The 21,476-nt window shown below is 36.2% G+C and overlaps 5 protein-coding genes across 9 annotated transcripts; 2 read left to right on the top strand and 3 right to left on the bottom strand.

The window, feature by feature from the left end:
* The first annotated feature begins 1,116 nt into the window (after positions 1–1,116).
* On the top strand, positions 1,117–3,263 carry LOC113282514. 3 transcript variants are annotated; one of them, XM_026531536.1, is made up of 2 exons: positions 1,117–2,132; positions 2,926–3,263. In XM_026531536.1, the coding sequence occupies exon 1, from the start codon at positions 1,569–1,571 to the stop codon at positions 2,124–2,126; it is 558 nt and encodes a 185-aa protein (XP_026387321.1). In that variant the 5' UTR covers positions 1,117–1,568; the 3' UTR covers positions 2,127–2,132; positions 2,926–3,263. The 3 variants fall into 3 exon arrangements, with proteins under 3 accessions (XP_026387321.1, XP_026387319.1, XP_026387322.1); XM_026531534.1 differs by having other exon boundaries at positions 3,058–3,195; XM_026531537.1 differs by having other exon boundaries at positions 3,068–3,124.
* A 155-nt stretch (positions 3,264–3,418) lies between these two features.
* LOC113282513 (protein ALTERED XYLOGLUCAN 4-like) lies at positions 3,419–5,473 on the bottom strand. 2 transcript variants are annotated; one of them, XM_026531532.1, is made up of 4 exons: positions 4,989–5,473; positions 4,834–4,890; positions 4,434–4,738; positions 3,419–4,248 (listed from the first exon to the last, which is right to left on the bottom strand). In XM_026531532.1, exons 1-4 carry the CDS (start codon positions 5,179–5,181, stop codon positions 3,475–3,477), a joined length of 1,329 nt encoding a protein of 442 aa, XP_026387317.1. In that variant the 5' UTR covers positions 5,182–5,473; the 3' UTR covers positions 3,419–3,474. The 2 variants fall into 2 exon arrangements, with proteins under 2 accessions (XP_026387317.1, XP_026387318.1); XM_026531533.1 differs by having other exon boundaries at positions 4,834–4,884.
* Positions 5,474–6,327: 854 nt separating this feature from the next.
* Positions 6,328–8,193, bottom strand: LOC113277741 (protein ALTERED XYLOGLUCAN 4-like). Its single transcript, XM_026526748.1, has 3 exons — positions 7,969–8,193; positions 7,497–7,789; positions 6,328–7,181 (listed from the first exon to the last, which is right to left on the bottom strand). Exons 1-3 carry the CDS (start codon positions 7,988–7,990, stop codon positions 6,396–6,398), a joined length of 1,101 nt encoding a protein of 366 aa, XP_026382533.1. The 5' UTR covers positions 7,991–8,193; the 3' UTR covers positions 6,328–6,395.
* A 657-nt stretch (positions 8,194–8,850) lies between these two features.
* On the bottom strand, positions 8,851–11,149 carry LOC113277740 (protein ALTERED XYLOGLUCAN 4-like). Of its 2 annotated transcripts, none has more exons than XM_026526746.1 (3): positions 10,632–11,149; positions 10,216–10,514; positions 8,851–9,864 (listed from the first exon to the last, which is right to left on the bottom strand). In XM_026526746.1, the coding sequence occupies exons 1-3, from the start codon at positions 10,912–10,914 to the stop codon at positions 9,094–9,096; spliced, it is 1,353 nt and encodes a 450-aa protein (XP_026382531.1). In that variant the 5' UTR covers positions 10,915–11,149; the 3' UTR covers positions 8,851–9,093. The 2 variants fall into 2 exon arrangements, with proteins under 2 accessions (XP_026382531.1, XP_026382532.1); XM_026526747.1 differs by having other exon boundaries at positions 10,216–10,508.
* A 4,717-nt stretch (positions 11,150–15,866) lies between these two features.
* On the top strand, positions 15,867–16,883 carry LOC113279520. The gene is made up of 2 exons (XM_026528215.1): positions 15,867–16,313; positions 16,410–16,883. The coding sequence occupies exons 1-2, from the start codon at positions 15,867–15,869 to the stop codon at positions 16,881–16,883; spliced, it is 921 nt and encodes a 306-aa protein (XP_026384000.1).
* Positions 16,884–21,476: the final 4,593 nt, after the last annotated feature.

The raw sequence follows: 21,476 nt of genomic DNA, 5'->3' as shown, positions 1-21,476 counted from the left end.
TGTTACTAGAAGACCGATGTTGTTACTCTTGTTACTGTTACCTCTCTTTACAAGTTGTTATAATACTTGGATGTTTAGAAAATCCCTGGCTGGATCTTTCAAAGGTCTCACTGCTACAAATTTATACTGGTCCAAATTTGTTTTGGTTAAAACATATTTGACTTTTTAACATTAATTTACTCATGTTATTGTCATTATGGTCTTCCAGTACGGTTGAAATGGTTCATTCTGATAAAAATTTAGTCAGAATTGAATACTATTAAAATCTTTGATATCTGTAATCTAATATGGTATCTCTGTAGCTTTTCGATTTTAAATCAGTTCTATGGATGGAACTTTTAATCGAAGACTAGTGGTCTTTCCAAAAAATAAAAACTTAGAGCAAGTCTTATGGTGGAATCCAACCTATTCCAAGTGTGGAAAAATTGTGGAATGTTAAGTTTATTGGTTTCCAAGTAGGGGTCTTCCGCAGTTTTCCAAGCCATATTACCTGATTTCGTGGGATGGTCTATGAAATCCATGGAAGCGCTAATCAGATTAGCGTAAAACGCTATTCAGGATAGCGCGCTAGAAAATGGAAAACGCTAATAAAAATAACGCCAACGCTAATCTAACTAGCGTAAAGAATAGCGTTTTTTTTTATTTGTAGATTTAAAACGAGCAGTTGAAAATCTAATGGCTGAGTAAAAAAGCGTTAATCTTAATAGCGTAAAGCGCCATTCTGAATAGCGTTTTCTAACGCTATTCTTATTAGCGTAAAACGCTAATTTGATTACCTTTTTTATGATTCCACCACTACAGTTGACCTTTGATGAACTATTACAAATGCTGAGGTGGTGTGGAAGATGGAAGATCAATTCTTCCACCATAAGACTTGCTCAATACACTTGGGAAAAAATGTTCACGCTATTCGGCAACTGGATTCTTTGGCAATTGGCATGCACTATGTACTCGTCGGTTTAGAAGGGTAGTTTCCTGAATGGAGTTTTAGCCGGTTATACTAGCAGATAAAAAAAAGAAGGGTTTAGCCAATTATAGTTGGACACGTGAATTATAACAATCTTAATGTCCATGAACTTCTTTTTAGTCTTTTGAGATTCTCCATTTGGACAAAAACTGTACTCCATCCATTCAACTCCACCAGTGGTAAAAGTAAGTCACCTCCTCTCTCTTTTCTTTTCTAGAAACCCTTTTTCTTCTGTCTTTATTCCCTCAGTCTCTTTGTACCTTGTTTATATCACACCCTCTCTCTCACACAGCTTCAACTGCCCTCTTTAATTTTGGTAACTATTTCCTGCTAAATCTAAAACTTTTGGTTTTGTTTTATCTCCGTTTGGAAGGATACAATCACCTCTTCTGGGGGTTTTCTATATATTGATCTTCCCTTTTCCATCTTGGGTTTTGTATCATCTTCTTTTAGGTACTCTAAAAATAAATACCATCTCTTTTCAACTTTCTGATCTTAATTTCTGTTCAATCTCTAACTTGGATTTGTTCTATTTTCATCCATCTGGGTAATCTAAACACTCTATCTTCTTTTGTGGGGGTTTCTCAGATTTTGCAATTCAATGTCTTCTCAAGGTTATGCAATTCAACTCTTTTTTGATCCAGCTTTAGAAAACCAAGTTTTAAAAGCATGGAATGTTTTAGCTCGTAGACAGATCAGTACACAGCTTATAGAAATGGAATCTAGACCTCATATAACTCTTCTATCTAGTCCTTTACTTGATCCACCTAAACTACAAAACCTTATAAAGAACTTCGCTTCAAAGCAAGAGCCATTATCACTATCTATGTCTTCAATTGGGAGTTTTCCTGGTGAAGGAAATGTTTTGTTTCTTTCACCTAATCCTACCTCAGCACTACTTCAATTTCATGTGCAATTGTGTGATGCACTGCGAAAAGAGAATATTGAAATTGGTGAAGAGTATTTGCCAGATTCATGGATACCTCATTGTACAGTAGCGAAAGAGGTGCCAAGGAGTAGGATTGGTGAAGCTTTTTGTATTTTAAGAGATCTGAAATTGCCTATTTCTGGTTATGCTATGGATATTGGATTGGTTGAGTCTTCGCCTGTGGTTCGAGAGCTACTGTCCTTTCCTCTTGGGGATGCATTAGAAGCTTAGAAAAAGGTATTAGAATTGATTTAACTATTCTTGTTTTCATTTAATTCATTAGAATTTCAGATGTATTTCCATTTGTTTGTGTTGTAGAAATGTAGTTTTGTTCAACATAATGTGGTCTAGTCAATTTGCTTATGTCTAATTATTGTGTTGTGAATGTATTGGATTATACATTTTGTATCAATTTACATTCAGGTTATCAGAATTTTTTACCTCTGGTAATATTTGAATTGAATGTTCATGAGTTTAACTTGTATATTCTTTCTAACATTCCAAATTAGATTAGAATTGAGGGGGGTAATGCTGCATCTTTAGATTGAAATTTAGGTAATGGGTATTCTTATGCTCTTGAGATGGAAGTGAAAATACTTATTGAGAAGACTAGTTGGCGCTAGTTGTTTAGCATTTTTTAACAACTAGCGGATTAGTTTCTGTCTTTCCAAGTTCTAAGACACTAGTTAGCTGGTAGGAGTAGGATAGCATGGGTGACATAGTGTCATCAAAACTTATTACACGCTTATTGGCACACCTTACTATATGGTTGCGTTGGTAATTTGTAGGGCTTCTTTTTATGGTTCTTACTATGCAGCTACTGATTCTGTTGATACCAGAGGTAGTCGTTTGATTATCTATGGCTATGCCTATATAAGTTTTTCAAGTGATGGGGATACCTTTTAATCCCTAGCTGTAGCCTGATTTCATTTGCCATTTTAATCCTTGTACTAGGAAGTCAACAAACCTTTTGAGTTTGGAGGACCTAGGAGTTGAAAATTTCCCATCTCTTATGTTGAATCTGTCACAGGACTGGCTTGGCACAAATCGAGTATAGAGGTCTTATGATATGTATTAAGATGCTGGTTACGTCTCTTATCTATCTTCATAAAAACGAAATTCCCATTCACCTGTATAGTTTGATTCAGTTGGTTCACTTCAGCTTCAAGCAGGCTAGGAAGATTGAATTATATGGCTCAGAGAGGATTCATGTGCATCTCAAATCTCAGCACTGTGAAATGTTTTGGACATCCAGGCATAATTTTGAAACTAGCTCCTTGTGACAACCCTGGATACCATGCATCAGGTACATAACCCTCATTCGTCATTCATTCAATGAAAGCCTAATCTTACTAGGACTACTGGAAAGAAGAAAGACAAGATGTTGCAACACTGAAAGCTTGCTAACAGATTTTAAACTTCTTGATATTTTCTGCTTTTGAATTCATAAATTATGGCAACTATTTTGTTCTTTACTGCCAAAACTGAATGGTTTTGCCCAAGCTTGCAGTAGAAACACTATATACTGTCGGGGTAATAAGTATAAGCAAAAGCCACTAGTGAACAAACCCAAAGATCATTAACCAATGGACGATCCATCTATCTTCTGCAGCACAGCCATCAACAGATCGTTCATGGGTCCTGGCAAACACCAATGAGCGCAGTCATCATGACCATGCGCATTCTTATTGTTCCAATAAGACCCAGGATGCCCATCAGGTCTCATTATCATAGCCCTGGTTATGTCCACGATCTCATATCTCTTTTTATTCCCTCTCTTCTCACTTATGTTCCTAATTCTCTCCATCTCTTTCACTTGAGAATTCCTGAGTTCCGTTTCATAGCCGTCCAAGTTAACTTGATCTTCACTGTAAGGACTTGTTCTGTTACAGTATCCTCCAGTATTCCAAAACCCATTTTCAAAATGTGACGGTGCAAATGTTCTTAGCAAAGTAACTAAGCCATCACACTGTTCGCATTCATCAATGTATTCAAGAGTTGATCTAAATGCTTTTCCAATGGCAAATGGAACGTTTAGTTGAGTGACATTTGATTCGTCGCAATAGATACAACCAATAAGTTGACCACCTTCATATAAGTAGCTCTTTGGGAAGAACCAGTGAGCATCGGAGATAATTAAGTAATCCAAAGCTGGTAATAGTATAGCCCAATAATGGTCAACCTTGTCAAGGTGCAAGTCGAACACGCCAGTTTTAGAACCGTTAACTACTCTCTCGTTTGCAAGGACCAAGGTATTTGCCCAGAAGACCATTAGAGTGAAATCGTATGACGGAAAGTAGAATGTTATGTCTCGATCTTCGTAGCCCCTCCACCATTCCATCGGAGTTTGGTCCTGCAAAGTAACATTAGAAATCCATCAAAAGGTAGTAAATGAAGAAACACACTGCAGGATGAATCAAAATACAACTTAAATATGCAAGAACTTTGGCAATATTAAACTGTCTAGCCATTGTTGAACCAGGAAGAGGAACAAAAACAAGAGAAACAAAAGAAAGATGATGAAAAAGTTATACTTACCTGAGATAGAAGACAAAGGAAAAGGAGTGACTCCATATGATTTCTAGCAACAGAATCGCCAACAAACGCTAACCTTTTACTTCGAAGGATTGACAAGAAGATGTTAGAATCAAATCTTGGGAGCTCACAGTCTTGTGGTTTCCATCTCCCGTTCAAATAGTCAGAATCTTTCCTTCCATATTTAGCACAGTTCTTTGAATCAGGCAGCGTTGGACAACTCAAATTTGTATAAAGTGGTCTTGTTGGGTCTGGAACCCAGTGACCCTTAAACAAGTCACACTTGTTCTTCTCAGTAACATTGTAGTCTACACATTCAACAAAGAAAGTATCAAGAGTTAAACAAGGAATTGACAGAAACAAAAATGAAATATAAAGATTTGAAATGTTCATATAGCCTTACCAGGATTGATGATGACAGAACTTGCATTATCCTTCTCAGCAACACTGTAGTCTATATCTTCACCGGAAAAAATAATATTCCGAGTTAAACCAGAAACTGATAGAAAGAGAAATAAGATGGAAATATGAAGAATGAAATGTTGAAGGTACCCTTACCTGAATTGTTGATGAGAGAACTTGTTGTATTGAGATCAAAAGGATTTAAAGAAAAGAAAATGAAGACAATGTAAATTGAGGCCGTACCAAGTGCCGACAATATAAACCAGGTGGAAGCACTAGAAGATGATTTCACAGACATTGTCGAATAGTTTAGTGAGATTTGAGGTGGATCCACTTTTTCAAAAATCATGGACACTGAGGTGTTTGTATTCTGGGTCTAATAAACCAGGTTAGGAAACTGTAAGAATTTTCTGGTGAACATTCAAGGAATGTTGATTGCATTAAACTCTGTGAACTGTCCTTCTGTTGCTGATAATATTGCTATACTCGGCATGTGTTAATGGCCTTTGTTAATTTGGTAAAGTGAACAATGGTACAGTAATTGATTGATATCTTCTCGGTAAAGATGTTCCCGCTTTCTTACATTTCCTGAAAGCGCGTTGTGCTTTTGTGTACTCTAAGTTTTAGAGATTCGATTTGCAAATTGCTACTCCATAAACAAAGTATTAGGAATGCCGATATAAGGGAAATTAAGACAGGATATTCAAAAGATTATGTAATCTTTATTGTTTTTCTAATTATACTCCAAGATATATATATATATATCTATTGTATCTTCTCTAACTTAAGTAAGAGTTTAATGTAAATTATAGTAAATGTAAAACATTTATGGATCAATAATATATCATTCCCCTTATGGGTTTTGTCCTTACCACTGAAACAGTCTGAATCACTTACTTGTCTTCCATTACAGAGTATTCTGCTTTTCCATCAACAAAGGGTTTACAACTTCTTTTTCTATTTTTTTGATTTTCTTAAAATATTATTGGCCCGCTTTCCCCACCACTGCAGACAAGGTGTTTACGTTGAGATTGGCGACATTGTTCATTTTTTTTAAGTATCCGACTCCACGAACTGGATGCTGAATTGTTAATCAAAAGAATCATGTCAATTTATATATTTACAAATTTGAGTTCTTTCTGAAAAACACATGAGCTACCGGCATATGCGAGTACGCCGCAAGTTAAGCATCGGCTTAAAATCCAGCAGGACTCATCAACTGGGCATCTCTCAAGTCAACCTTCACTGGCTTAGTATTATTCTGGTTCTGGACAAGGCAGTTCAAGTCAAGACAGATAACAATATTTAACACAGCCTTCAAAGCTTTCTCAAGGATCCGGTTTTATATGATCCGGCCTATAAGTTTTCCAATCCCCATCATAGTTTTGTATGTGCTTGAAGGAATCGGATGAATCGAACTAAGCCATGTACAGTATAAAGCACCAAAGAAACTGATGTTATTCTGCCAAATGAGTGGATTCTTTAAAGCTTTTAATAAAAATCAATACATTGAATTATATAATATATGAACTAAAACCATAGATGAAACTCTATATTGTCTATTTAACTCGAGGAGTGAGTCGAGTGACCATCTTCCTTCTGTAGCACGGCGATCAATAAATCGTTCCATACATCGATAGGTCCGGGCAAGCACCAATGAATACAATCACTGTGACCCTTCATATATTCATTGTCCCAATGGAGGGCTGGATGTCCATCAGGTCGCATCATCATGGCCCTAGTTATATCCAAAATCTCAAATCTCTTTCCTTCTGTTCTCTTCTTAATCTTCTCAAACTCTTTCACTTGAACACTCCTTACTTCCATTTCGGTGCTTGCTAAATTGATTTGTTCCTCAGTGTAAGGACTTGTTCTGTTACATGTCCCTCCACCATTCCAAGACCCGTGCTCAAAATGTGCAGGCGAAAACGTTCTTAGAAAAGTAACTAAGCCCTTTTTACACTCCTTACAATCATTGATGTATTCAAGAACGGATCCAAAGGCTTTACCAACGGCGAATGGAACTCCAAGATCAGGAACATTTGGCTCGTCGCAATAGATACAGCCTATTTGTCTACCGCCTTCATATAAGTAATTCTTCCGGAAAAACCAATGAGCATCAGAAATGACAGCGTAATCTAGATCGCGTAGTCTCTGAGCCCAGCTAATATCGATTTTATCGAGGTGTATATCAAAGACATCTGTTTTAGTCGTACCATTAATCCCTTTCTCTTCTGCAACAACCAAGAATCTTACCCAATAGACCATTAGAGCGAAATTATGAGAAGGAAAGTAAAATGTTCTAAATCGATCTTCAGAGTCCTTGTAGACATCTTTTGGAGTTTCGCCCTGCAAATTTGAAAATTCTATCCGGTAAGTAATTAGGAGTCCGGCGCCAACACTGTTAGTCTACACAATATGCAAGTACCTTCAACACTATTAGTCTACATCATAACTATGACATTCTAAATAATTGAGGGTATATGCCATATTGCCATGCCTCATGGCATTCCTTCTATGCTGCAAATTTATGGGCAATTAAGATAAGATGCATGTAGACACTATAAAGGTGTGTAATATTAATGCAAAATCTTGGAGCAATTAATATTGCAAAACCAAGATTAAGAAGATGTTGGAGGAAAAAAAAAATGAAGTGATACTTACTTGAGACAGGAGACAGAGAAGAGATTCCATTTGGTTCCGAGCAACAGAATCACCAATAAACGCTAACTTTTTACCACGAACAACTGATAAGAATGTCTTCAGGTTAAATCTGGGAAGCTCACATTCATTTGGTTTCCGTCTCCAATTCATATAATCAACGTCCTTTCTTCCATGTTTATGACAATTTTTGGAGCTGGGCATTGTTGGACAACTCCAATTTGTGTATAGTGATCCGTTAAGGTCCGGAATCCATCTCCCCTTGAACAAGTCACACTTTTTCTCAATATAACTCTCTACACCATAAACAAAATCTTAATTAGAAAAACTTATTAATATTTGATCTTATACCATGATTGTGGTTCTTACTGGCATGTGATTGAGATGGAAGGAAGTGTGTCTCCTGGTCATGCATGGGCAACTTAGCATATACAAGAAAAACGAAGAAGGAAAAAAAAAATTGTTATTAACATACCTTTTCGGGGGTTAATGGCCATGACAGTAGTTTGATTTACGTCATTCTGAGAAACAGCATCCAATGGGTTGTGCAGATTTGTATGAGGCTTTTTCTGATATGGCGTCGTAGTAATGTTCTTCAGACTCCATTCATAAAATGCACTGAAGTTTTTCGCCAAATGATGCTGCTTCTCCTTAGCCTTATAACTAAAAGGGTTAAGAGAATAGATAATGAAAACAGTGAAAATTGAGGTAGCACCAATCACCCATAACAGAAACAACACTAATCTCCCTACATCGTTTCTTCCTTTCTTGTTATTAATGGAGACGTAATTAGGAAGATTTTCAAAAGTAGTCGACTTCTTCATCTTTGTATATGAGAGGGAGAGGGAGAGGGAGAGGGACAGAGACAGATTTTTGAGTCTTCAATAGTGATACTACTACTATGTATCAGAATGAATGTAGAGCTTGAAAGTTATAAATATATCATTAATGTAGATTACAATAAGGTGGATAGAAATCTGTTTAGGAAACTGAAGAGTTTCTTAAAAACGCTTGTTGGACAGCATTTTCATTAATGGGGGCACAAAAAACAGTGGTCTCGGATGGTTGTGATATGCATTGGGCTGCATTTTCATTGTATATGCACGACACGAGGGCCACTTTGCACCATTTTTTTTTCTTCTTTGGTTTAGGTTCTCAAATTTTCGAATGATTGTATTACGTTTGTAAAGCCAACTTAGACAGCACATACATACAACATTGCAAGTTTGCACTAGAGTTGATAGAAGTACTTAATTGGAATCCTGAAATGCATTTACTGCGGAGTTAGTATATTCAGATTTTGTTTAGGCAAGTCAAGTATGATTATTTGGTTGACATATTAATCCTGATTATTTACTGACATGGAAACATATCAATCGATTAAATCTATATTTAAAGGTGTTCGTACATGTACCTAACGATGCCACAATTAAGGCAAAAGATCTATCTTGAAGAAAATGGAGAGGGTTCTTCTAAGAAAAAGACTAAAATATCTCCTTTAAATTGTCTAAGAACTGACCACAGTCTACTTCTGTTGACCGATTTCCTACCAAATCTATGACAATATAAGTAACATGTTAAATTTTTTGTAAAAATCTGTTTAATGCAGGGAACTATCATCTTTCTTCTGCAACACAGCCATCAATAGATCATTCCATACATCGATTGGTCCAGGTAAACACCAGTGAACACAATCACTGTATTCCTTCAAATACTGATTGCTTTTCATGAGCCCTGGGTGTCCATCAGGTCTCATCATCATGGCCCTGGTGATATCTAAAATCTCAAATCTCTTCCCTTCTTTCTTCTCAATATTTTTAACGGCTCTCACTTGAATACCCCTTAGCTCCCATTCCATACTAGCAAAATTAACCTGTTCTTCAGTGTAAGGACTTGTTCTATTACATGTCCCTCCACCATTCCAAGACCCATTCTCAAAATGCGCAGGAGAAAATGTCCGTAGCAAGGTAAGTAATCCCTTATTGCACCCGTTACAGTCGTTGATGGACTTAAGGGCTGTTCCAAAGGCTTTATCAATGGCGAACAGAACTCCTAATTCGGGGACATTTGGTTCGTCGCAATAGATGCATCCAATTAGCTTGCCACCTTCATATAAGTAATGCTTTCGGAAAAACCAGTGAGCATCTGAGATGATGGCGTAGCCTAGACCGCGTAGATTTTGATCCCAGTTATTATCAACTTTGTCCAGGTGTATATTAAATGTACCTGTTGCAGAACCGTTAACTACTATCTCTTCTGCGAAAACCAAGAATCTTACCCAGTAAACCATTAGAGTGAAATCATGAGACGGAAAGTAGAATGTTCGAAACCGGTCGTCAGAGTCCTTGAATACATCTCTTGGAGTTTCTCCCTGCAAAATCTCAATTTGTTATCAGACAAGTAGCAAGAGAACCAGCACCATGAGGACATCTTCTTTTTTTCGATTCAAGATTTTAGTGCACGTAATTAGAAATACAAATCAAAATTCAAACATACATGTAGCATGCGACACTGAACCAACCCGATTAAACGTGCATGGCTTACTTATGTTCCAAATTTACGACAAATTAATTTGCTAAACCAAAGAACTTTAGCACTGGAAAATGTTGTCGCATAACAATGTGAGGTGAATCGCAATAGCATTTATGGGCCAAAAAAGAAAATAGATGAAGAGCAAAAAAACAAATATTATGAAACGAAAATTAGGTAGTACTGTACTAACTTGAGACAGAAGACAAAGGAGAGATTCCATTTGGTTTCGAGCAACCGAATCACCAATGAACGCTAACTTCTTGCCTCGAACAATGGACAAGAATGTATTGGGGTTAAACCTAGGAAGCTCACATTTATTTGGTTTCCATCTCCAGTTCATATAGTCGAAGTCTTTTTTGCCATGTTTAGGACAATCCTTCCAATCGGGTATCGTTGGACAGCTCCAGTTCGTATATAACGATCCATTAAGGTCCGGTATCCATCGACCATCAAACAAGTCACACGTCTTCTCATCATTTTCATCTATACCTTAGACAAAACAAAACATGATTTCAAGGCTTAGTCATATCTGATAATTACGATTCATACATACTTGGCCAACTTCTGTAATGACTTTGAGGTGTTTAGAAGTATATCTATGCATACCTTTATCAGAGTCGGTGGCAATGGCAGTAGTTTGATTGAGATTCTTTGAAGTAGTGTTCTTCAGACCCAATTCCTTTGAAGCAGTGTTATGGTAATCCTGCGGCTGCCTCAACTTGAAGTTGCTAAAATGGTTTGGAGAATAGTGAATGAAGGTAGTGAAAAATGAAGTAGCACCGATAACCCAAAATACAAACAGCACTAATTTCCCTTTAGTCGCATTATTACTTATTCCAGTCTTTCTAGTGTAGTAGGGAAGATTTTCAAAAGTAGCGGACTTCGTCATCTTTCTTATTCTTTAGAAAGAGATTGAAATCTGAGTTGAGTTCTTGAGGGGAGAGGTGCTCACAGACTATTTCTAAGAAGAAACTGAAAGAATTTCAAATGATATTTAGCTAATTAACTGCTTAAAATAGTACTTATTGATTAAGGACTAAAGTACACTGAACACGTGATATTTAAAGCCATGAAAACCCCTACTATGGTTGTAGAAAAGATATCATCAATCTGCGAGCTGAGGAATATCATTTTTGAGGTTGTTTTTATAATACAAGATCTTGGAAGTTTGTGTCGGTAAGTTTTTGAGATTCTTGGTTAGATCATTTTTCCTGCAAATTGATTGTGATTTAATTGGGTTTTTTTATGTAATGCGCAATGCGCTTTGACTATCGGTTGCCGTATTAACCGGCATAATCCAAGTAAATATAGGGATTAGCAAAAAAGGAGGTATTTTTCTTTTTTCTTTTGGGTCTTATGAATAAATCAGGGGACATTATTCTTTCTAAAGAAGCTGGTTAGTGCCCCACTTTCTTTTCCCACCATTTTCGTTTATGTGGCATTTATCTGAATTTTAGGAGTGTTCTTTAACTTGTACTCCCTCCGTCTCAAAATAATAGTCAGGTTATTACACAAACCTGTCTATTATTTTGAGACGGAAGTAGTATCATTTTTTATTCATTTCTTTTAATAAGGATTTCATTAAAAGGAAACTAAGACTCAAAGAGATGATGTGATACAAGACTAGTAAAGTCATCCGGCATAAAAGGTATGTTCTTGCTCATGTTAGATTTATCTATCAAAATTTTTTGAAAAATACAAGCGGGTGGATGAAAGAATCAATCTAATTTTGAATTTAGTGTTTTGCGAATTTAACAAGTGAGTCTCCTATTACATTTTCTGTCCTATGAACAAAAGAAAAACCCAAAAAGTTTATGATGATCTTGCAGTTTTATCCGCTTCCTCCAGAATATTTGTACTGCGCCAAGAGATCTCTGATGGTTTGCCATTGAGAGACTTTCACAGTCACCTTCAATACCGAACTTGTTGGAATATATGGCACATAAGCCACCGAAGTGGTCCGTTATCTTACGTGCAATCAATGCACGTGCACAAAAAAAATAGTCAGGAGACCAAGTCTTGTAATCAAGTTAGTAAATGTTATCTTCTAGGGTTTGCTAATCCTACAATATCTATAAATAGGGTCAATATGTAAATGTAAAACTATATCTCAGAGTATTCAGAAGATCAATAATGCATATCACCCTATGGGGTTTCGTCCGTGGATGTAGGAGTTAGTTCTGAAACACATTAATCTCTTCTTCCATTTGATTTTGGTTTGTAGTTCAATTTCTTTATGATTTATTTGTTTATCATCGATTAATCTTATTAGTGCTTTCTGTAATCAATGATATCCATCTTAGTTTTGATCTACATATCAAAATCTAAGATGGTATCAGAGCAGAAATGCTCTCGATCCAATCGCTTCCGCAATCTGTTTTATATCTTGTATTGAAAAGATCGATCGGTTGTTTTGTTTCTGTTTCGATATCAATAGACCAAAGTATTCCAGTGAACAAAATTTTGTGAGATATTGCATCAAGTGTTTCACGATGTGTTTTGCATATCCCTTCCACTTTCGCTCACAATGATAAATTGTTGTTGGTCGAGATGTGTCTATCAAACATCTTATCCAATCAAATCAATTAATTTATTTTTCCTTTTTATCTCAAATACTGGGATGCTATCTATACATCGTGGATTTTTCATGACTTTCAACTAATTAGACTTATTGGCTATAAAGATCAATATAGTTATTTTTTTTCTTCCTTTCAATTCGACATGGCCTTTTCTGTCGATCAAACTAGTTACACAGTATGTGATGTGATTTTTATTATTCAAGAACTACAAAATCTTGATATTCCATTGGATTTCATAAGAATATCGGTTGATTTCTCTTGATTATCGCACCGTCAAAGTTGGTCACTTTGTCAACAATATTCTTTTTTCATTAATTCATTCCAAAAGTCACAATATTGGAGATCCATATTTATCTGAAAATATTTTCCATATTTTCTAGAATCCAACAATATATTCCTCAAATTTCTCATCAAAAATAATGACGTAATTTTCGTTCCAACGTCAACATTAGTTTGGTTGACGGACGGACTCATTCACAAATATCAAGACCCAACAATAATTCCACGTATGTGTTGGGTGTATTTCTTCCATCTCGCATTAGAGATCGATATATTCCCAGAATCATCAAAGTTAAATAGCGTTCCAGTTAATCTCCATTTATATGTTTTGGTGTTTTGCAACTAGATTTGCCTCTGCCAAACAACATACTCCATTTTTTTATCAGGGTATCATTTCTTAGTACCTAAATCAAATCGAGATAACTTTCTACTTGGTTTTAGTTTCTCCATTCAGCTATAATCCTAATCCTTACAGATATCTCCTTAGTGGAATCATCACATATCTGTCCCTTACCTCCAGTGTAGGAATATTTGAATACCACTGATCATGATAATTCATTACCAACGATGTCTCTAATGAAGGAATATTTCAGTCAATATATTTCTCATCTTTAGTCAAATATCTTAAATGTTGATTATTTAACTGTGATTATGATGTGAACCATATCCATCTTCCCTTTTCTGGTCACTGCATATTTTGTGTCACGAGGTTTAATGAGACTCTATTTTCTTAGATTTTTTTATCTAAGGCCATATGGTTCATATCTTGCTCCAATATTTATGAGCTTTGTATCTTTTTTCAGGATTGATTCTCTTACTGTCAAATGGATTTCTCCATTCTATTCTCTGCATCTTTATTGTTTATCAAAGATGCTTTGCTTTCTCTATTCTTGACATTAAGAATATCCAATCAAATTGGACGATACTTCCCATTCTAAATATCTTGCCATTTTTGGTGATCAAATATTTTTCATATCTCGGAAATCCACATCAATCTATTTTTCATCTTTATCAATGTTCATTAAAGATGAATGGGTTAAGTGGCAAAATGCCCCAATTTGGACTACAACGTTGTGAAAATGCCCCAGACGTTAGGCAAAATATCAAAATGCCCCAATCCGTTACTTTTTCCTATAATAGTCAAAATGAGGCATTTTGATCACTCTTGACTGGTCAACGGTGTTTTGAAATGTCTTTTTTGCCCTTGGACAGAAATATCGCCCGACTTGCTGTCACACGTGTGCTAAAAAATTCATAACAGGTGTAGACTTCAAACTGATGACACGCGTGTAATGTAAACTGATCCATGGCTGAGACACCTGTACCACCCGTGTGGTTCGCACGAATACTTCAATTCTTATCTTCAACCTTGGTCGTGTTTGAGCCACAGAAATCAAAATACAGAAAGAGATAGAGAGAGATAGAGAGAGAGATCGAGTGACAGAGAGATCGAGAGATCGAGATACAGACGTTAACCCAGTGAAGATAGATGCGGAGAAGATAAGAATCACGTTTCTTAACCCAGTGAAGAACATGTAAACTTTTAACCCTAAATTTGTTTTGGGTTTTACGATTTAGGGTTTTCGAAACATTGTGAAACTGGTAACTGTGATTAGGTTTCAAAGAAAAGAAATGATATTAGGGTTTCAGAGAGAATCAATGAAATTAGGGTTTGAAAGATAATAAATGAAATTAGGATTTCAGGGAAACAAAATTGGGTTTTAGTGAAGCAAATTTTTGGTTTGAATAAATCTAATTAGGGTTTGAATAAAAAGAAATTAGGGATTATATTTTTGGGTTATTGAATTTTTAGCAGATGATTTAGGGTTGTTTCTAACTCTCTTTCTAATTAGGGTTTGAAAGAAACGAAATTGGGGATTATAATTGGGGGTTTTCCATTTTTAGGGGATAAGAAATTGACGAATTTCTGTGTATCTTTGTCTATTTTGGTAACTGTTGATTACTGTGAAACTGATTATTGTTTCATTTTTTTAAATGTTTCAGAATGGGTAGTGAGGATAGGAATTTGTGGATTACAGATGTAGGCAAAAGGTTTAAGGACCTTTATTGTTTTGGTTGTAAAGCTGGTACCAGTGGAGAAGCTTTCATGGCTATGCTAAAGAGCAGGTTGGTGAATGAACAGGGTATGAATTCTGCGCTAGAATTGTTTTTATTTGATGATGATAATGGGAATGCATATGATAAGTGTGAAACAGAGGAGATTTTTATTTCATTTTAGAATAAAGGGAAACCAGATAAAGACAATTTGGTAAGACTGTGGTTCACTGTAGTTATTCCTACAATTACACATTGGGGTTTTGTTTGTAATACTGCTAGTGTTAGTGGGGTAAGTGGTGTGACTGATTTTATGAGTCCAGTGAAGAAGAAAACTATTAGTAAAAGGGTTGAGGTTAGGAGGAGTCCAAGACTTAATAAGACTGCTAGTGTTAGTGGGCTAAGTGATATGAGACCAACAAGACTTGATTTTGTGCATGAAGACCCAGTTGTTTCTACACAAGCATCTGTTGCAGAAAACCCAGTGCATGAAGCACAAGTTAATGCTACACAAGCATCTGTTGCAGACAACCAAGTATAGGGGAATGAAGATGATAACCAGGTGAATTTACCTAATCTACAATCAGATGACTGTCATCCTAATGATAGGCCTGATTTTTTGTTTGAGGAACATAATGAGGAAGAGGTAAGTGGAGATGAAAGTGAAGAGGAAAGTGAAGAGGAAGAAACACAAGAAAAGTACAATTATGAAGATAGGGTTTCTATGTGTGCTAGAGGTATAGATATTGATAATGAGACTGATGATTGTAATGAAGATTTCAATGTAGGTGGGTTTTATGAAGAGCAGAGTGCACCAGTAAATGCTACTTCAGATGAAGAAGTTCCCAGATATGATGTCACTCAAGAGGAAGACGCTAAGTGGCAAAAAGATTTTGGTGAGCATTTAAAATAACCACAGCGTCTAGAAATGATAGATGAAGATGTTCCTGAGGTTGTACCTGGTGAAATAAGTAGTGGAATGGCTTTTGGAAACATGCAAGATTACAAGGATCATTTAAGGGAATATGCAGTGTTGAAACAAAGGGATTTTAAGGTGAAGAAGGCAGATAAGAAGAGACACTTTTCTTATTTTACTTACAAGGATACCCAAAATTGTGCTTGGATGGTGAATGCAAGAAAGTTACCAGATGAAGACGATCCAACAGTCACAGTTAGAGAATGCAACACAGAACACACCTGTAAGAATCCGAATGAAGACTACAGCAGGAAATGCAATGCAAAATTTGTAGCCAAGTATTTGTTGAAGACAATGGATGTTGCTTCACCAGTGGACAAGGCAGCTGATATAGCTAACAAGATCATTAGACCTCGGTTGCAAACTGACATACCAAAATGGGTTGCTAATAATGCAAGGGTATGATTTTGATGCTTGTTTTGGTTCCCTTGTGTTTGTTTATTTGATAACCTTGTGGTATGTTGGAAATGCTAATTTTTTTTTGTGTGTACACAGAAATTGGTGCTAGCAGAAAGGAATGAAACATTTGAGAGTTCTTACACAAAAGCACCACAATTGGTCACAGCTGCTACTTCATTGAACCCAAATAGCATTGGTCATTTCAGTTGGTCCAAAGAGGGTCAAGATAACAGGTTTGAGAGTGTCATTGTGGCCTATGATGCACAGATCAAAGGTTTTCTTCATGGTTGTAGATTGGTTATTGGCTTAGATGGAGCTCACCTGAATGGTAAGCTAGGTGGTGTGATGCTTTCAGCAGTTGGTATAGATGGCCAGAATGGGGTATTTCCTATATGTGTGATGATTTGTATGAGTGAAACTGAAGAAAATTGGTTTATGATGTTAAAAGAATTGAGAAAAAGGATACCTGATATGCCTGGACTAACCTTTATTTCTGATAGAATGAAGGGCATTCTTGAATCAGTAAAAAGATTGTTTCCTTTGGCAAATCATAGATACTGCCTAAGGTAGATTTTGTTTTGGAATTGATTAATGTTTGCCCTTTTTTTTGGAAATGATTAATTTTTGCCCTTTTTTTTCTTTCCAGGCATTTATACAAGAATTTCTTGACCAAAGGATTCAGAAATCCAAGACTCACACACCTTCTTTGGCAGGCTGCAAAGGCATACAAGTATCATCACTGGGAGGTAAGAAATGTTTGGTTATAATGAACGTTCATTCTTTCAGTCAAGCCTTATTGCATCAAATGAATTAACTTAGACACCTATTTTCTAGGAGGCCATGCAAGAAATTGCAGAGATAAGTTCAGCTGCATATCAATACCTGATTGATGCAGAGCCTAAGTTTTGGGCAAGGTCATGGTTTCCTCATGATGTTGCTTGTGAGCACATCTACTCTAACTTTTCAGAAAGTTTTAATAACATGGCCCTGAAATTCAGAGACAAGCCTCTCACTCTTTTGATCGATATGTACACACATTTGGTGATGGTGCTGTTTTCAAATAGAAGAAAGCTTGCTGCAACTTGGCAAGATGGTGACCTTGTTCCTGCTGGGAAAGATCTCATTAAGGTGATGTGTGATCTTAGAGGTAATTATGAATGTGATCCTTCTATAGAGCGCAAAGTGTATGAGGTTACTAACAAATCTACTAGCAAAGTGTTTGTTGTTCGGGTGGAAGAACAATCTTGTACATGTCGACAATGGCAATTGAGGAAGTTCCCCTGCATACATGGTGTAGTTGCATTGTTTAAATTGAATCCTGATTGGTCCAAGTGAGTAAATTTACTACACCTAAATAGTTGAATGTAGTTATGCAATAAATGTATGATGAGTGATTGGATCAATTATGTGTGCAGGTACTGCAGTAAATACTACACAGTAGACTACTATATGACCACCTACTCATGGTCAATAACACCATTGGGAGACATTGATGAGTATCCCAATAAGGTTTGATAACCATAAATTTCTTTCAAATGTTTTAACTGTTTCCATTGTCTCTTTTCAAGTATTCTTGTTTTGAGAATCTTTTCAATGAATAATATTATATACTTTTGTCCTTTTACTTTATTGTATTATTATTTTTTCATTATTCTCTAGATCTGTGCATTTAAAGTATACTAACCCTAACCTTATTTCTTTTGCAGACTGGTATCAAGATTATACATCCACACAGATTGAGAGATAAGGGAAGACCTTGTGTCAAAAGAAAGAAGTCCTGGTATGAGAAGAACAAGGCGCGCAAAAGAGTAACAAAGTGCAGTGTATGTAAAGGTATTGATCATAACATTCTAACCTGTCAAGGTCCTCCAGTTGGATCCAACCCCAAGAAGAAAGGAGTGAGAATGGAGTGTTCTGTTAATGGGGATGAGTTCTGTATTACTGCTGCACCAACAAATAAGATGAGGAAGGCCTTGTCTGCACCAAATACTGCATCAACATCTGCATCAAAGAAAGCAACATCATCTGCATCAAAGAAAGCAACATCATCTGCATCAAAGAAATCAGCTGAGGTACCACCATTGTCAAAAGGAAAAACTGCATCAAAGAAATCAACAACATCCTCCTCCACTGCACCCAAAAGGAAGGTAACACATCCATCTACTTCTTCTACACCTTCATCTGCCTGTTTTAACCAGACTTATCATGGTACTGTTAATATTTCTAGCCAAACAATCAACATTTCTGAGGCACCATCAAAAAGGGTTAGAAAGCCTAACTCTAAATATCAATAATATCAGAGATAGTAGTACTCAGTTCTGTTTTATGAATGTTGACAATATTTTGTTACATTGCTTTTGTTTACATACATTGACTTCTAATTATGCACTTTACCTTCACTTTGTCTTTAAACTGTGCACAAATTTGATCTTCAGAATTATAAGATTGCTTTTGTTTTTCCACAAAGATAGCATCAGACACCCATTGGAAATCTTCACATTTTTTGCATTTTAGGTAGCCAATACCATAATTCCATGATGTTTGAGCTATGTTTAACATCCTCACCTTAGTTGAATTGCATTTGGGGTTGATACAAGGAGTATATGACCAAGGACAATCAGCAAATTTGTGATCACCAACACAAGCTTTACAACCTCCTTTGTACTGAGGTGTCATGGTTTTAATAGCATCATCAAACCATTCGAAGTATGGACACATAGGATTAGAGCAAGAGAAGAATTTCTTCCCTGAATTAGCACCTTCTTTGACCTTTAAAAGTTTCCGAATACCATTACAAGGAACTAATTTACACCTACTGTAGATCCAAGGACAATCAATTGATTGATGATTATTTTCGTTGCACATCTCACATTCCTACAAATTAAGTAAAAATTAAAGTAAGATGGATAAGATACTCACCCCTTAACTATGTTCTTCTTTGAAAAAATCTTGAAATTGCTCTTACCATTTTCATTTTCTCACTTGAGATAGCAGACATTTTGAAGAAAAAAACCAATATACTGATTTAAGGTTGTGAAAATTCCCCATTTATATAAGTCAGGCGAGACAAGAAAGTGACTGGTATTACAACGGTCAGAATCTACAACGGTCGGATTTAAAACGGTCGAAATCTATAGCCGTTGATTTAAACTCATGTGACACGTGTTGCAATCTTAGATTGTAGGACACGGTGGTCATTCTCTTAAAAAAGAACCATTGTTGTAAATATAACAACCAAATCTCCAGCCGTCCAACTAAAAGAATAGCCACGTGTCGCAATCCTAGTTAACAGGACATGTTGGTCATTTTAGAAAGAGAAACATCCATTTCAGTAAATATAACCACTTCATCTATGGCCGTCCAATTTTAGTCTAGCCACGTGTCGCAATCTAACTAAATGTGGCACATGGTTAAGTAGTCACGTGCTTGTGGGGCATTTGACAGAAGGGTACAAATGAAATTTATTTACACGTGTGGGGCCACACGCTTACTGTTTTGACCACTTAACCATGTCAGACGGAAAACATAACAGATTGGGGCATTTTGATTCCGTTTTGGGGCATTTTGATCTTTTACCTAACGTCTGGGGCATTTTCACAACGTTGTAGTCCAAATTGGGACATTTTACCATTTAACCCAAGATGAATTCTTCCATTTCTGGAAACATTTTTCGTTACCTGAAAACATGCGTGATTATTTAAGGATCAATTCCAAATATTACCTCTCTTTTTTTATTATTTCCTAATGTAAGTTTTCGAATTTGTTTCGTCTATTTTATTGGCTTAAATTACGTCATTTTACACATCACAAGTACCAGAAACCTCAAACCAGTCAAAGTCTATGGAATTTGTTACTCGTTTACAGTTTTACACACATTTGGTACCCAGTTTACTCAAGTCTATCAAATCCCATTTTTATATAAGTCTATGTATTCTGCTGCTAAGAAAATCATTTTGCTGCTTCTTTCACCGTTTTTCGCGTTTATTCAAGTGCCACTGCAATCGAAGATCGAGTGACTGCCGTCAATAATTGAAGTTTATTTTACAACATTATTTTCCAAGTGATTGTTTAAGTTGCACACTCCAAAAATTTTAGATGTCCAACTTGAGGGGGTGTTGGAACATATGGCACATTAGTGTGGATACCGTCGAAATCAGTTAATATCTCTAAATATCCGAAATGGGAATCACGTGGAAATTATTATTAGGGGAAGTCGCCACCCAACTTAGGGAGTTGAGACCCAATTTAGGCACCAGTCTAGTTTCAGAGATGAATTCGGGAATCAAGATACGAGTTAGGAAGGTGTGAGGCACCTAACCCGTCCAATCCGAAGATCGGCCTCTACTTTATAATCGGGATACTAGGGTTTGGATCGTAAAAAAAAAAAACTTAATAAGAGTATACACCTGCACAAAAACCAAACTTATTAGAACCCACGACTGAATTATTAAATCTTAAAGCAAAATTATTATTATTGCTGAAAATTGACTTATAATATTATAGAACTAAAAATGGATAAAAATAAAATAAAATAAATATTATTACTATCAATCAATTATTATTATTATTGAAACGTACCTCTGAGGGTTTTTATTGAAAATAGGGAAAAGAGTAATATTACATGGAAAGTGTTGGTAACCTAGCTACAAGCTGAGAACCAACACCCTTTTGAATAACAATACATAAACGATGAAAAAGAAAACTGCCAGTGCCACAATTTGTGTCATTGTGAGATAGAAAGTTCTTTAACCTCTTTACAAAAGCCACCGTGTCCTCACTTAGTTCACCTAATGTAGTGAAAGTGAGAATATGAAAGCCATATCCGTGAGACTCACACTTCTCTAAATATTTGTCGCGTTTACGGAGAATCGCCTTAGAGAGAGCTTGGCCCGGGGTGAAAGAACGAATTTCCCCAGTGAAGGGAGAAACGCCTGTGACATCGAAGCATGTATCTCTGCCGTTTTCCCAGTTGTGTACTAATAAGTCAGCAGGCCTCAAAGCAGCATTCTCATCTGAAAGAAAACCTAAGGCTGCTTCTTTACATGATGCGACACCGGCTTTGATACATATATCCATAAAAATGTCACGTACCAGATCGTGCCGGAATTTGAGTCCAACGTCGCTAGCAAAATGTAAGGCATGGTCTCCAAATATGTCCATCTC

This window comes from Papaver somniferum, chromosome 5 (genome assembly GCF_003573695.1).
Source record: "Papaver somniferum cultivar HN1 chromosome 5, ASM357369v1, whole genome shotgun sequence".
Taxonomy (NCBI): Eukaryota; Viridiplantae; Streptophyta; class Magnoliopsida; order Ranunculales; family Papaveraceae; genus Papaver; species Papaver somniferum.
The sequence above is the reverse complement of the archived record's forward strand: the minus strand, read 5'-3'. Positions and strand labels throughout refer to the sequence as shown.

Bases quoted from the DNA above. Each gene is read 5' to 3' on its own strand.
- LOC113277740 (XM_026526746.1), bottom strand. From the start codon at position 10,914: ATGACGAAGTCCGCTACTTTTGAAAATCTTCCCTACTACACTAGAAAG. The intron at 10,515-10,631 runs GTATGCATAGAT...GTTTTGTCTAAG, and splicing joins TGCCACCGACTCTGATAAAG to GTATAGATGAAAATGATGAG. The intron at 9,865-10,215 runs GTTAGTACAGTA...GAGATTTTGCAG, and splicing joins TCCTTTGTCTTCTGTCTCAA to GGAGAAACTCCAAGAGATGT.
- LOC113277741 (XM_026526748.1), bottom strand. From the start codon at position 7,990: ATGGCCATTAACCCCCGAAAAG. The intron at 7,790-7,968 runs GTATGTTAATAA...TTTATGGTGTAG, and splicing joins GGCCATTAACCCCCGAAAAG to AGAGTTATATTGAGAAAAAG. The intron at 7,182-7,496 runs GTAAGTATCACT...TCAAATTTGCAG, and splicing joins TTCTCTGTCTCCTGTCTCAA to GGCGAAACTCCAAAAGATGT.
- LOC113279520 (XM_026528215.1), top strand. From the start codon at position 15,867: ATGATAGATGAAGATGTTCCTGAGGTTGTACCTGGTGAAATAAGTAGT. The intron at 16,314-16,409 runs GTATGATTTTGA...GTGTGTACACAG, and splicing joins GGGTTGCTAATAATGCAAGG to AAATTGGTGCTAGCAGAAAG.
- LOC113282513 (XM_026531532.1), bottom strand. From the start codon at position 5,181: ATGATTTTTGAAAAAGTGGATCCACCTCAAATCTCACTAAACTATTCG. The intron at 4,891-4,988 runs GTAAGGGTACCT...TTTCCGGTGAAG, and splicing joins TTCTCTCATCAACAATTCAG to ATATAGACTACAGTGTTGCT. The intron at 4,249-4,433 runs GTAAGTATAACT...GTTACTTTGCAG, and splicing joins TCCTTTGTCTTCTATCTCAG to GACCAAACTCCGATGGAATG.
- LOC113282514 (XM_026531536.1), top strand. From the start codon at position 1,569: ATGTCTTCTCAAGGTTATGCAATTCAACTCTTTTTTGATCCAGCTTTA.